The sequence below is a fragment of the Pelodiscus sinensis genome, chromosome 2 (genome assembly GCF_049634645.1).
Source record: "Pelodiscus sinensis isolate JC-2024 chromosome 2, ASM4963464v1, whole genome shotgun sequence".
NCBI lineage: Eukaryota > Metazoa > Chordata > Testudines > Trionychidae > Pelodiscus > Pelodiscus sinensis.
Genome location: NC_134712.1, coordinates 65398152 through 65413976, shown reverse-complemented (window position 1 = coordinate 65413976; position 15825 = coordinate 65398152). Strand labels below are relative to the sequence as shown.

The following is a 15825-nucleotide window of genomic DNA, read 5'->3' as shown; positions in this document are numbered from 1 at the left end:
ACAGGAGAAGAGGATGACAGTCATGAATGCGCTTACTCCAGGAATTGTTGAAAACTATTAATGGCAAAAGCCACATGGTTTTGTTGTAAAAGAACATCTCACTAAAGCCCCTAATTGCAATGAGGAGGAACGGTAGTCCGAATTAGGGGCTTTAGTTCAAACTACCTAGCCCGTGCCACGTGTAGCCGTGGGCACGGAGTTTGAACTACCGGGCATTTAAAAATGGCGGTGCCCGGGAACATGCAAATAAAGCCCGGGATATTTTAATCCCGGGCTTCATTTGCAAGTTCGAATGACTACATTAGCCACCCTAGTTTGAACTAGGGTGTTTAGTGTAGACATACCCTTAGTCTGCACAGAGGCAATAAGCAAATCTATTCAATTTTTAACACTATGGCTTTGACTGATGGATTATGTTTGATTCAATTCCACATGATACCACAGCGTACGTAATTGCTGTGCATGCAGAATCCAAATGTATACTGCTGTTTCTTTCACTGCAACTACTGTATCTGTGTACACTTTCCATTCTGCTTATATGTGGACTTCCGTATGGAAGTTTTTAAACATATAGACACATTACATTTATAGCATCTTCCTTCCATTTAATTCTTCTACTTTTCAGTGAGTAGTATTCTCAGTCAGTGTGTAATCATGCAGGTACCACAACTGTGCACACAGTTACTGCAAATGGCCCTGTAAATGGAGTACTCAGGTAGCACAATTGTGATGTGAAATGAAGGTATGTATCTGCATATGCTTCTTGGTATGAAGAACCCATCTCTACCCTCACACATTCCTTTCAAATGTTGGTGGGACAAAACAGAAAAATGTATTAGTAACTTGGGACCATCTCCTCAAATCATGTAAATCAGGGTAGCACCAGTGCTTTTGATGGAGTAATGGAAATTTACATCAATTGAGGATTTGGCTGATGGATTGTTAATGTTCCAGGATATTTTACCGGAAGCAGGTAGAGCAGTGCCATTGTTGTTGTTATATTTTGAGCTGTAGTTTTGATTCTGGCATGTAAGAACACTGCCAGCATGCAAGATGTCCTCGCGTATGAGATGATCACCGTGAATTTAGTTGATGTAATTAAAACAATAGTTTAACCAGGCGAACAGTGAATACACCCTTGTTTCACGGAATGAATATACGTACTTTTTAACTACTAAACAGCAGGTTGCATCGGGTCTGTTTTATTATGAATTAAACAAAATTAGTCAATAGATAAAAATCTCCAGGCCAGATTCTACCACTCTGAGTAGCAACTTGCACTGCCAGTGGGCCCATCAAGTGATAGAAAAGGCCTCTGGGAGAGAAGTGGCACAGTGGAATTACACCAGTTTGACTCAGTGTATTTATTACTCTGAGTGGGAGTTGTATGCATTTAGGGAGAGTACAATGTTATTTATGTGTTTATTTGTAAAGTGGCAGAGGCCCCAGTTAGGGATTAAGTCTTCACAGAGCAAAAGCACTAAACACTGTGCTCTAAGGAGCACAGCACCAAACTCTCAGCTCAGGAAGGAGGGGATACAGTAGCAATCGCCTAGCACCCGCCCAGTCGTGGGCTGCTCCAGAGATGAGAGAGGTCTTGAAATAATGGGGCCCTGGGCCCTGTTTGAGTTATAACAGCCTCTCTAGGAGCCACAGTGACTATGGTTGCCAGATGGTTTAAAAAAAATACCGGGCAAAAATTCGATAAAAATTTATCGAGCTAAAAAAAAAAAAGCACCGGGGAGTAACCATGGAGACCTGGGGGGGGGGGGGGGGGGAGATTAGGGAGGTTGGGCCGAAATGAGAGGTTGTGGCCCCTTTAATTGCCACGTGTCCCAAGCGGGCTTCCATTGGGTGCCAAACCGGGCCCGGGAAAAGCAGAGAAACTTACTTACTTAGGGTATGTCTACACTACCCTCCTAGTTCGAACTAGGAGGGTAATGTATGCATACCGCACTTGCTAATGAAGCCCGGGATTTGAATTTCCCGGGCTTCATTAGCATAAGCGGGGAGCCGCCATTTTTAAATCCCCGCTGCTTCGAACCCCGTGCAGCGCGGCTACACGGGGCTCGAACTAGGTAGTTCGGACTAGGGTGCCTATTCCGAACTACCATTACTCCTCGTGAAACGAGGTGTACCGGTAGTTCGGAATAGGAACCTAGTCCGAACTACCTAGTTCGAGCCCCGTGTAGCCGCGCTGCACGGGGTTCGAAGCAGCGGGGATTTAAAAATGGCGGCTCCCCGCTTATGCTAATGAAGCCCAGGAAATTCAAATCCCGGGCTTCATTAGCAAGTGCGGTATGCATACATTACCCTCCTAGTTCGAACTAGCGGGGTAGTGTAGACATACCCTTAGAAACTACCAGACATTTATATGTCCGGTATTTTCTCAATTTGTTTACCAGTCACAAAGTCCAGATACTGGACTGTCTGGTTCAATACCGGATACCTGGCAACCCTAACAGTGATGCCTGGAATCTCAGTAGTGCTGTGTGCTGCACCCGGCCTCAGACACACCTTTCGCCCCAGCACCTGCTGGGAATTGCCTTCCATATTGCCTATGCTACAGAAATCCTTCCCTTACGATACGGGTCTAGAGATGCTCCAGCCCTATTACCAGGTTCACAGATGCCAGAATTGGGTTGAGAATTTCTCCCTAAATATATAATGAGATACAACAGGGACCTATTTTGTGTTCTCCTATTGGCAATGTTATTGTTGTAAGCATAATAAATAAACAACTGTCACTGCCAATGCAATAACCGTTGTCAAGGGTTTTGGAGGCATCATGGAAGAGGTTAATCTGAAGAATTTGGAAATTCAGAGCCATGCTACAAAATTTGTTTTTACGAATAATAAATAAAAATCTATCTCTCTATCGATCTTCAGATTTTATACTGCTGCACTTCACTGTATTATCTGTGTGTCTTCCACATAAAATCAATTAGTCATAGAGAGGCCTCCAGTAAATTTAATGGTGTCCCTGGGCTTCCTTTCTGGAGTATTGGAATATGGTAATTATTTTGTTTTGATATGTTACAGATAATAAATCTACTTTTCTCAAGAGATGTTTGCTGTTTGCTGATAACTGTGAGGCAGTGAGCCTTGAATTTATGAGGTTGCCCAAATTAATAGGGAGGAGGTCTGTGGATCAGATCAAATTATGCCTCCACTCTGACTATTTATTTTAAATTCAGCCTTTTCCCTGCCACATAATGTCATTGCAGGATCAGAAGTCACTTGTAGGTATTAGATGTAAAAATCAGTTTAAATATATCTGTGGCTCCACCTTCTTTCTCCCCCAAACTCTTTAGGTCTTTTCGACGTGACTTTCAAAAGAAATGCACGTGTATTTAAGAGTCATCTGATGCCACACCTTGCCCTTGCTCTTGACAATGGCTTTGTCATTGGAAAGGTATGAAATTGCCTTATTGTTTTTAATAGTTTCATATTTTTTATTCTTTGTATTAAATATTTAGTTCTCTGTTCTGAATAGTAGGTACATCCAATCACACGTGAGGCCAACCTACAAACCCACAATCTGAAGTTTGAACTTCCAAAGATCAGGAAAGTTTGGTTTCTGCTTTGGGGCCCATCTACTTTTCTTTTTACTCTTTCCTCCTGTATCTCAGTATCTCACTTAATATTAATAATGGTTCACTGAAAAGGATCTGATTTAAGCAGCAAGGAATATTATGAGCTGTGTTTCATTGTTCATACCATTTAGTCAAATATTGACAGTATATCTGCCATGCTCTGACATCTCTCCATGGATAATTATCAGTGCCAAGGGATAATTGTAAATATCTTGTTATTTCCCTATCACTTTTAATAACTAATCTGCCTTTCTAGGGCTTATTGCAAGTTTATATTCCAAGCCTAGCTAAATCCCCTCATTTCTCATCTTCTTCTCAATGGTAGATTTTGGTCAATAGCCATAGATAGTACTTTTTTAACTTGCACCTTTTCCTGATCTCAAGCTTCTTGGAAAGTCAAGCAAATAAAACCTTGTAAGACCTATTGGGTGGGAGCCAAAGAAACTGGATCTCATTTAGTGAACTTATGTGGAGGGTTCTTCCACAGAAATATTCCCTCTAACTTTTTCCATCCATGTGCAGATTTTTTGTGTTTTTATGTGCACTGAGGCATGTGCAAATATGCACCACCAGTAGAAACAAAAAAACGTAGCTGGCTTTGCTAATCAGCTGGGCAGCATTTGAATCTCCTCTAGGAGGTCGCATAAGCGCACAGCTTACTATTCCACAGCCCTGGTCAATTCAACTGGCTGATCTATGGCCAGAAGATACAGCCTAGGTGATATCAGAACTTGCAAGTTTTGGAGGTGGGAAAGAAAGAGACCTTGCCCCAACCCCTTCTCAACTTGCAAAGTTCCTGAGCTCTACATTAGAGAGATTTGTAAAGAATGGAGCGCCTGAGCGCTGCAGGAGAAGCTTTTCCATCCCATCTCTTGTGAAGCCCAGGAACCCTTTAGAAGAGAGTCTCTTTGTGTCCTCCTGAGAGATCTTCAAGAAATAGACACCTTCTTATTTTCCTCTTGAGCACCCTCCCTTAGCTCACTTCAGAACGAGTGGACTTTCTGCACTGCACAAAAGAAGTCCTCTCCCTTTTCTCTCTTCTCCCTTTTCTCACCTACTGTAGAGATACTGAGCTCAACAGGAAAGAGTCTTCCTCCCTGAAGCAAAGCCCAGCATTGCTCTGCCACAATGTGCACAATACAAGTGCATCCACACTGCACCTGTGGGTCAAAATGAGATATGCAATTTGAGCTATGCAAATTGCGTATGTTATTTCTATCTAATTTCAATCACAGCACCAAATTTCAAAATAAAGCTCTATTCTGACAAGCCCCTTAATCTTTGTGGAACAAGGCTTCCAGGGACACCAGAATAGCGTGCCCATTATTTCTAAATCTATTTTGAAATAACAGGCATGTTTAAAGATGCAGAATATCTATTTGTGGTATCCTGAAATAGCGCCACTGCCTAAACGTAGCCTATGTTATTAGGCAAGCGGAGTTGTGTGAAAGGTGGTTCTTTTAGGTAGAGAATGGAACCAACTGTGTTTTGGTTTTCCTTATTTGAGTAGTGCCTGAACTAGTGGTCAGAGCAGGTTATAAGCAGGCTATACTATGCATTGGTATTAGTGGGAGAAGAGTTTACTCAGCACCTTGCAGAACTGGACACCTATTTGGGAATTGCTTTGAGCCACAGAACAAACAATACAAATTTCCCTCTCCTTGTTCCACACAGCAATAAAAATTATTCTTGTTCTCACCATCATTACAAATAGGAGACTGGGTGAAATGAGTCCAGTCTTCTATTTCCATGTCTGTCACTTTTTGAACTTGAGCAAACCACTTAAAGTCCCTACTTCAGTTTACCAGCTCAAAATTGCATTTAGAGCAATTTAGGGTCAGGCAGGGGGTTCAGGTGTGTGGTGGGCTCAGGGCACAGGGTTCGGTTGTTGGGGGGAGTACAGGAGTATTATGGCAAGGATGTGAGGGTGCAGGAGTCTGGGTTGGGGTGGATGAGGGGCTCAGTAGAGGGTTAAGGTGTGTGGGAGGTGCAGGAAGCAGGGCAGGGTGCTGTGGGTGGGAAGTAGAAAATGTGGGGCCTTGGGGACAGATTACCTTACCTGGCCGGGGCTGGGCTGCTGCACCCAGACAGCAGTGGCTGGATGAGGGGCCAGACCAGGATGGCTGCAGCTGGATTTTGGCCTCCTCTCCTACACATACCGCAGGAAGATGGGAGGAGAAGCAGGCGGCACCACCAGCCCTTCATAAGGGAGTCGTGAGGATTAATTAATCGATTAAAGCACTTTGGATCCTTGGAAGAAAGGTGCTGTTCAACAGTAAAACAGTAGTGTAATACAGTCAACATTTTCGTAGCTTTTAGATATAATCAAAGGTCTTACGACTCTTGTTTCACAGCCTCATCTAAATGCCATGTGATGATTTCTTTTATTCTCAACAGCTTCAATTAGAGCTGGCTGAAATGTTTTGAATTAAAAGGGGTTTTTTTAATGAAAAAATGGCCTTTCTTGGGAACAAAATATTTCATGACCTCTTGTCTCTTTAAAATGTTTCCCCAAAAGGTTTATCACCTGTTTTTTTAATCTAATTTTTGGTTTTAAAAGTTATCAGAACTGTTATAAAAATGACTACTGACATTTTGTCAATTTTCTAAATGTGAGTTTTCTGTAAATGAGAGAGTTTAATGTGTTAGAACAAAAACCTTAATAATTTTTTTGAAAAATCAAGAGTCCACTGTGAAACCATGAAATCTTGCAACTTTTCATTTTTTGCCCAGCTCTTTTAGGAATCCAATACCGTGTATGTTTTTGTGCATAGTGTCTTTCATACAAAAGAACCAGGAAATAACTCAGCCCTTTACAGGCTAATCATGCAAATACAAATAGAAAGCCTGATTTCAGTCCTGTAGGTTGCTTCCTTCACTAGACATTTATACAGAGTCATTATACACAATCGGGGGGGGGGGGGGGCAGGCACAGTGGGACTGCTGATGAAAGGCACCCAAGATCTATACTGAGTGCATTTCCTGTGAGCCTTGGTCCTGCACCCTCTCTTCTGGATTGTGCCAGCTGAACCCAGACCCCACAATAAGGAGCCCTTGTATTTTACCTGTTATACAGTGCAGAAGTTCTGTCTCTGGGGGTTCCTGGGTTGATGTCCTCTAGCAGAACCCAGGACACAAACTAGATATGATGAACATAATTATGAATAGATAACAGGCTTGTCTTATTTCAAGATTCTATGCCCAGTTCCAGGCCTCTTAATTTTAGAATTTCAAGCTCAGAACCAAATTTGAGAATGACCCAAAGACATTTCCATATTAGAATGATCTTCATTGCTAATAATGGCACAACCTTGGCACCAGGAGGAATTAATAGAAGTGCAGAAATAGAGACCCATGGTATGACTGCTCATTCATATTACTTATATCTAAAGGTTCATATAACTGATTATTCTAGTTTTTTCTGTGTTAGGACAGTGAAGATACTCTCTGTGAGCTACAAGTTCATGTTCAGCCAAATCGCTGCACAATTCTGGAATCAGCCCGAAATCCAGGACACACGATTACCTTCACGCTTCAAGGCAAAGTAGCCAAGGATACAATAGGCTATGCAGAACTCTCAAAAGAATTTGTTGTGCATGTGAAGGTAAGGTTGGGGGAGAGAGATGAAGGAAAGTAAACTGTGCAAATTGTTTATTCTTGTTTATCCACTGTAGTTGAGCACATCCTGCAAACTGAACGTTGAAAGAGTGATCTCCTCCCACTAGGTGGAGCTAAAGACTGTGACTATTGCTTAACAGGGAGACATCATGATGTGAACCATGTGGAAGTCACAGTCAACCTTCCCAAGCCAGAGCTGCATACAAAATAGAACTGGATGGGGGAATTATTTGCATAGGAGAATTGAAGGAATACTCTTATGCCTTGTGACAAAAATATATAGTAACTTATACATGGAAATGCACTTGTGATGGTTTGAAAAAAACCTTCACATCTTTTGCTTAATTGCTAATGTAACGCTACAACTACTGATGATAGAGTATACCAATTTTTTGAGGAAAAGTGGCTTTTTTAAAAGGGGGGGTTGCCGAAAAACCCGTATCTTGTCTACTTTCGAAAGTGAGATCAGAAGAATTTGCATATCCTCTTTTGACAGTTTAGCATAGTCTAGATGAGCCCTCAGTCAGATGGAGTGTTTCAAGTTGTTAAAGCCCAAGGGAGGGGTAGGGAAAGCCGTACAATTTACAAATGGATATTTTTATCTATTGATTTGTTGTAGGGTGTGTTCCACAGTGGTGCCATAATTCTACTCACCACAAGTCTCTGCCAGGCTCTCTGCCTCATGCCTGATGGGAGCTGCAGTGGAGCAGGAAAGCAGTCTGAAGAATCCTACTGGAAAGTGCATAAAATCAGCTCTGGAGTTTGCATGATTGAGAGTCTGAAAAACCCAAGAATGTATCTGAAGATTAAGAATGGCGAGTGCAATGGAACAGTAAGCAGTTCTTGTTCACATTTACCTTTTGCAGTGCTTAATTAACTTGCCAAAGCCAGAGAGAAGTAAGAAAATCTTTAGAGTCAGTAAATCTTTAAAGTCAGTCAAATTGCACTATCCTCTGTTGTCTAAAACTTTTTACAATTCCCACCCAGTCATAAAACTTGCAGAATTGGGAAACTCTGCTTTGAAGACATGTTAACCTTCTCTTAAACCCTTATATAAATCAGAACTCCCTCTTTCATTGTATCTCTTTTTCTGATCACAAAATAATAGATCCAAACACAAGGCTATCTTTATAAATTGAATAATTAGACAACATAGTACTATGCTAAAACCTTAAAAAACAAACTGAATTGACACACACATTCAAGTTTTTATTTCAAAGTTGTCCAACTGTGTATCACATTCAATTGCTGAACTCACATTTTCTTATTACTTCTTTTTTTTTTAGAGGACTGGTGATGTGTACTGTCACTTTAAAACTGAGAAGAATTTAGAAAGTGGATCTGTGAGTCTAGAATCTGTGCAAAACAGAGGGATGTATGTTGGTCTCCAACCTGATGGTCAGACCAAGCCAGTTGTTCACACTGGAGACAGAAACATTGTTTTCTACCCACGAGTCATTAAATGTATGCAACTTTGAATACTAAAGAAAGCCACTAAGTATTTAACATATTTTTAGCTGCCCATGTAAATATTTACAACCATAAAGTTTAAGGCAGAAATATAGAGACAAGATTTGAAAATTTGCTTTTGAATGTTTTAGTACTTTAAATGAGAAACATATACTACTTGCAACTCATTCCTTTCACATACATTGGTGATTTTTATACCAGTAATTTTTATCCTCAGGAATTAGAATTTTTTTTTCAGAATAAATGAAACTTGAGTGTTGGAAGGAGTTCCAAAAAACGTGTTCTTCACCTGAATACAGATTGTGTGTTTCTCAGCTATACTTCCTCCCTAACCTCAGTGTGCCCCACTGCTGGAGATGGCAAGAAATATATCTTAGGAGTTACCTAGACTGTTTGTATATTCACAGTAGACTCTCTCACTCTGGAAATCCCTAAACTGTGAATGCAATAGAGACTCTGTCTCACTGTCTGTGGTTGCAATCTATTAAAACCTGAGAGTTTTGGTTTTATACATTTCTCTGTTGCTAATCATGGCCACAAAGCACCTCTATGAAGACTAATGAATTAAGTATCACAACATCCTTATAAGGTAGGGGAAATAATATTATCCATGTTTCTACAGACGGGGAGCTTCCACACAGAAAGTCTGTGAAGAGTTAGAACCCAAATCTTTGGGTTCTCTGACCTAACCAAGACGCTGTACTTCCTCACAAATATCTACCCACTGCATCAATCTGTAGCTTTAACACTCACTTTAGTTGTCTGCAGATCAGTTCAAAATAATCACTTTTGTTCAACAATTAGAAGGTGTGAACAGTACAAAGCGCTTCTCATCATGAGTAAACTATGGAAGAGATTTGAAACTACTTCTCTGAGTTTCAATTGCAATGTCTATGGACAATGGTGATCTTGCTAAATATTGATAATATTTCTGTGATGCCAGCAGTCTGCAATAAATGACTAGAAATAGTTGATCAGTTTTTATCTTTTTTCACTTAACTAATGCTCCCTTTTTTATGAGGCAAAAAGAGAGAAATTTAATATAGGCATGATTTTTATGGGGGCACTAGGATACATGGGAACATGAAACCAGTCTTCAGGAACTAAAAGACATTAATTTGGGATTGCCTTTTAAAAATAATGTACAGTTGCTGTACTTTATGGGCTGCATTAGGCACAGACACATAGGGGTTGGGAGGCAGGTGTTGGACTAAGTGGCAGTACTTGAAATTAAGTTTGTCTATGTCCTAGTGCTGCCAGCGTTGTTGTTGTTGTTGTTATTTATTATTATAAGTGTCCAGTGATATGGGTAAGAGGTAGTCCTTCCTATGTCTTTAAGAATGGTATAAAAAGAGCTAGTCTATACTTCCCCAGGGCAGCCTACCTAGTACTGTGCCATGGCCAGATGATAAAGCCACATCCATCTAAACATTCTCTGACTGGGCCAATCTATTCTAATCAGCTTGGTAGTGGAGAGCTATACATTAGCTTTCCAAAGTCTCCTGAGGTGGAGTGCTAGAGACTAAATAGCCCCTTGCAACATCCCCACCCCCTCTAGTGCTCCCACATGGAGACAGACATACATTGAGTGTGAATTTTTAGAATTTCTTCTACTGATTCTTTTCTGATGGTGAATCATAGGGTGGATAACAAGAGCTACTAAGCCTCTCCCTCTTCCCCCCGTAGAAAGCAATTAAATAGATTGATTAAAACGTGCCATGCTTCACTCTCACAACCCCATCTCATGAAGAACTCTTGTATCTTTGAAGGCTATGCAGTTTTAATTCAAGGACTGCCTTGTCTTCATATGAAATTTATAATGCCATATACAAAATGAGAATCATTTCATATGATTAAAATGACCTTCTAAATTCACATTGCTTATGCTTTAATGATTTCATGTTTATAAATAGGATTTTGAAGAGAGCTGGGGCCTAGAACCTGAAATAGGCATCTAACTCGCCTTGATTTCAGAGGAAGTTAGGAGCCTAAACAGTGCCGAGGATCTGGAACCAAGTCATTTAAGTTCCCAGTTCTTGTTGAATTAGGCAATTAACTCTTCTAAGGTCCTTTGCAAAGCCCAGCCTTCATATTTTCCAAAAAAGTCCTGGGTTGTGATATGGCGTTTTAAGGGGGTGAAATATTATCCAATTCCCATCACACTCAGGGCTTGTCTATGCAGACACTGAGTTTGTAGCTGCCTGGGATGTAAATCTAGCTTGCACTATCCTGCTACTTGCTAATTGTCTACGTGGACCCTGTTGTCATACACACAAAGTTCCATTCCATGCTTCAATGTACCCCATAATGAAACACATGAGCCATTTGATAAAGATTTATACCATTCAGAGACCTTTTTAAATATTTTATGTGTTGTGCAGCTGATAGTCCCTGGCCAGTGAGAGCACAGCAGAAACCAGTGCAGTTATAGCTTTTTATATCTTGTGGCTGTTGGCTCAAAGATATTTCAGATGAAAAATGAAAGATCACATGAAAACGGAAACCTGACCATCAGTTTTCAACAATAAGTTGGGAACCGTATTTTAGCCAGAGGCGAGCAGCATAAATTCATCAAGAAAACCTCTTGATGACTGTATCATAACACATATTTTATATTATTATTTAAACAATTGCAAAAGGACAGAGTAGTGTTGTAGTACAAGTAATCTTAACAGTGGCATCACTGGAAAGTCATGCATGTACTGTGTATGTGGTTGGGAGTATCAAGGGTAGAAACCAGGAGTCACTATATACAGAAAAGAGAAGAGTTTTGTCCTCCTAAATTCAGGAAGAATTTCAGAGTCTCAGGCTGTGTCCAGACTCAGGGGTTTTTTCGGGAAAAGTAGCCTTTTTCCGAAAAAACTTCCCCTGCGTCCAGACTCAAGCCGCGTTCTTTCGAAATTAAATCGAAAGAATGCGGCTTTTCTTTCGATGGCGGTAAACCTCATTTCACGAGGAAGAACGCCTTCTTTCGAAAGTTCCTCTTTCGAAAGAAGGTGTTCTTCAATGTAAATAGGGCTTCTTCAAAAGAGAGCATCCAGACTCACTGGATGCTTTCTTTCGAAAAAGCAAGCCGCTTTTTCGAAAGTTCAACGTGCAGTCTAGACGCTCTCTTTCGAAAGAGGCTCTTTCGAAAGTATCTTTCGAAAGAGCCTCTTTCGAAAGAGGCTTGCAGTCTAGACATAGCCTCAGAGGGGTAGCCATGTTAGTCTGTAACTAAAAAAACCCCACAAAAAACAACAAATAGTTCTATAGCATTTTAGAGAGTAACCACAAAATATAGATCATATCATGAGCTTTCTTGGGGACCGTCTCCAGCAGACCAGGGACACCGGGAGCAAAGCCGCAGCCATGGCGGGGTCCCGCGCCTCTGAGGCTTTGCCAGAGCAAAGTGAATATGATGGAAGCATGTTGCATGGTTGCTGGAAAGAATTTGTTTCAGGTTAGGGGGTTGTCTGTAGGCAAGGACTGGCCTTTCCCCCAAGGCCTGTGAGAGTGAGGGATTGTTTTCCAGGATAGGTTGTAGATTGTTAACGATGTGCTGGAGGGGTTTAAGCTGGGGGCTTTGGTGATGATTGGCAGTGTTCTGTTATTTTGTTTTTGGGACCTATCTTGGAAGAGACTGATGTCTGGGTACTTGTCTACTCTGTCAATCTGTTTTTTCACTTCCCTGGGTGGGTAGTTAGGTTTTTGGAATGCCTTACAGAGATCCTGTAGGTGTTTGTCTCTGTCTGAGCAAATCCGGTTGTATCTTAGGGCCTCGCTGTAAACAATGGATCTGATAACGTGTCCTGGATGAAAGCTAGAGGAATGCAAGTAAGTATAATGGTTTGTAGGTTTCCGGTATAAGGTGGTGGAAATGTGGCCATCATTTATTGTACTGTAGTGTCAAGGATGTGTCTCTATTGTGTGGACTGGCCCAAGCTAAGGTTGATGGTGGAGACGAAGTTGTTGAAATCTCTGTGGAATTCTTTGAGAGTCTCCTTCTTGTAGGTCCATATGATGATGTCCATGTAGCATAAGTAGAATAAGAGTGTTAGGGGGAGAGCGCTGAAGAAACATTGTTTGAGGTCAGCCATAAAGATGTTGGCATATTGTTTGGCCAGGCGAGTGCCCATGGCTGTGCCACTGACTTGAACGTATAAATTGTGCCCAAATAGGAAATAGTTGTGGGTGAGGACAAAGTCGCAGAACTCTGTAACCAGGTGTGCAGTGGTGTCATCAGGGATAGTGTTCCTTATAGACCGCCTGTAATCCATCTTCATGTGGAATGTTGGTGTAAAGAGCTTCTACATCCATGGCGTCCAGGACAATGTTTTCAGAAATATTGCTGATCTTCTGTAGTTTCTTCAGGCATTCAGTGGTGTCTAGAAGGTAGCTAGGAGTGCTGGTAGCATAGGGTCTGAGGAAAGAGTCAACATAAGTAGGTAATCCTGCTGTAAGTGTGCCAATGCCTGAGATGGTGGGACATCTGGGATTTCTAGGTTTGTGGATCTTGAGTTTTCAGTGGAAAGCCTTAACTAAAGCCATGCTAACCGGTATTGCTATGGTATAACTAATTGCTATCCCATTATAGAATCACCTATCAAAGTTAGTTCCTAAAAATCCTTGCTGCTTAATAAAAGAAAAGGACCTAATGCTTTTTATCAGATCAGCCAAGATTTGTGTCTTTGCTATTTCACAGTTCAGAAATGGCTAACGGCAGTTGTGATTAAAAGAGATTTCAAATTGTGGTCCCCTTTAAGAAAGAAAACATCAGTGGAGTGCAGAGATTAACATCAAGAAAACTGTATTTGAATAAGTCATTTGATTTACACATCAATGTTAAATTGTTGCTTGGAATTGCAAAGTAGTGATTTTATTGGCACGTCATCTTTTTTTTTCTTTTTATGCCTGCTGCTAGCGATAAAAACCCATTACTTGCCTCTATGCAACACACAGAGAAAAGATGTTGATATATCTCGTATGTCTGTCTGACAATTGCAAGGTCCATTACTAGTGTTTGGCATTGAATACGTTGGTAGGAGAAGCAAATAATGGCACATTTTACTTTTTGTTGTTTTAGTTGGCAGGGAAAAGCCCATGGGAACATCTGCAACACCCAACCAACAAAAGGGAGACACCAGAGAGTTTGAACAACATTTGGAAAAAGCCCAGAAGCCAGTGGCTCAGAGTCCATCAATTTCCCCTCCCACAAGTAAGGAATAGTTTTCAAAAATCTATATTGCAGTAATGTGATTTGTCTGCCTTTGACATATCTCTGTGATGGCCTATTCTACGGACAACAACGGATAGCTTTTCTAGACTGTTGCAATATACACTGTGGAGCTGAACTGCTCATTAACAGCCTTGCTGTTGTCTGAAAAAGCAGAGAAGTTTATCATTATTGGTTAGCCCATAGTCAGCCTATACATGATTTGACTAATTTCACTAGGCTGGTGTTGAATACATTCTTATAATATAGCCCATCTCTCTTCCCTACTACAATTAGCCACTCTAGATTCTATATAACTGTGCTAATACAGTACAGGGCCTATACAACTGCCCACTGAAATAAATGGAAGTCTTTCCATTTCATCTAGTTCACTTTGGATGAGATCTAAGTACCTTTAAAAAAAGTTTGGATATGGTTACATCATACTGTTGCATGTAGTTTATTGGTGGGGAGGGTGTCAGAATTCTTGGCCCAGTACTTTGCTGCACCCAAAATCCACTGGGTGAAGATGAGGAAACCCTGTTCCCAGGACTGGCTGGGTGAGACGTTATTAATGCTGGTTTGCTCCATATCCTCATGTGGCCCTCAAGAAGCCATAACCGGCTCAGCACTGCCGAAGCCTTCAGCAATTCTCTTCCCCTCAGTAACCTGCTACATTGAGGGTTGCATAAAGGCATTAAGACCATGTTGTTTAGAGCTGGGTTGGTTCTCTAGTGTACAATGCCTAGCAGATTGTGGACAATACTACCGTACAAACAATAACAGCGATTCACCAGCGATACCACTTACAGTGGTAAGTGTTTGAGTTGGAAAACTCTGGGTTTTGGTGTCTTTTTTTTTCTTTTTGTAAAAGTTTCAGTATTTAATAAACAAAAAACCCCCAGACAAACACATTCCCCCCCGCCCATATTTCTAACCAAATGGAAATGTCTGCTCTTCAACCACAAAGATTGCTGTTTGATACTAACTGTTGGGATATGTAAAATGAATAGGGTCTGAGATAGTGGTAAGGAGTTCAGCTGCAGGAGGCATTACTCCTGAATGTGCTCTTTCCCTTCATTTCTGCAGCCTTAAAAATAGATAAGCATGCAGCTGCTCTATTTTGTTGTGTCTGCTTATCCTCATTGGCCCTGTATAAAACATTTCAGGGTTAAATTTCTTGTAATCTCTGTAACTTGCTGATTTAAAAAGTTGGTAGTGTAGAAAAGTGTTGATTCAATTAGAAATTCTGTAAATAGTAATTAGGGGTGGGTATAATTGTATTAATTATTTGGTTATTAATATCCATTTTATGGGAGTTCACATTACTAAATAAAGTTTTAGAAAAAGTAGTGATAAACGTGTGAATTAACATCCATATTCTGGCAGGATCATGGATGTTGCCAGACCTGAGAGTTCCGTTTCAGGGACAACAGTGCAATAGTGAAAGTGAGGGGCTAAATGGCCACTATCAGAGACCATAGTGTACCAAAGACTGGAAATTTGGACGGGCCCTGACTTCGGGGTAGAAGAGACGTATGATGCTAGCTCAGCTTCTCTGCCAAAGCCACAACCTCTTCTCAGCCCTGCTGCCACCAGTCACAAGTTTTCATCTGCTGAGCTCTTACGTGCATGGGGGTTGCACAGAAAAAAAGCAAGGCAGAGCTGCCTGAGTGTAGCTTTCTACAAGGCATAGTTCCATCCTGAATGGCAGGTGCCTGAGTGGTGCTCTGGGCTGCTGTGGCAGCACTACATGCCTGCTCAGATATGGGTGGGTGTGGCTGCTATGTGGAAGGGCCACAGCCCACCCAGAGCCACCAGTGGCTAAACCCCTGATCAGAGAACTACATAACTAGCTGCTACCCCAATACTGAGGGTACCTGTATTAAGCAGAGTCTTTTAGGAGAGATTTACTGTATCCTTTGTGCTCCTTTCAGACACATTCTA

General features: G+C 41.2%; 1 protein-coding gene across 6 annotated transcripts in view; it reads left to right on the top strand.

Annotated features, from left to right (window-relative positions):
* RP1 (RP1 axonemal microtubule associated) overlaps positions 1-15825 on the top strand; it is a 334459-nt gene that overhangs the window by 92711 nt on the left and 225923 nt on the right. For all 6 annotated transcript variants that reach the window (XM_075920698.1, XM_075920699.1, XM_075920700.1 and 3 more), the window contains 5 exons: positions 3315-3415; positions 7027-7200; positions 7834-8046; positions 8501-8678; positions 13750-13881. In XM_075920698.1, coding sequence (XP_075776813.1) covers positions 3315-3415; positions 7027-7200; positions 7834-8046; positions 8501-8678; positions 13750-13881 — 798 coding nt within the window. The remainder of the gene's footprint in view (positions 1-3314; positions 3416-7026; positions 7201-7833; positions 8047-8500; positions 8679-13749; positions 13882-15825) is intronic.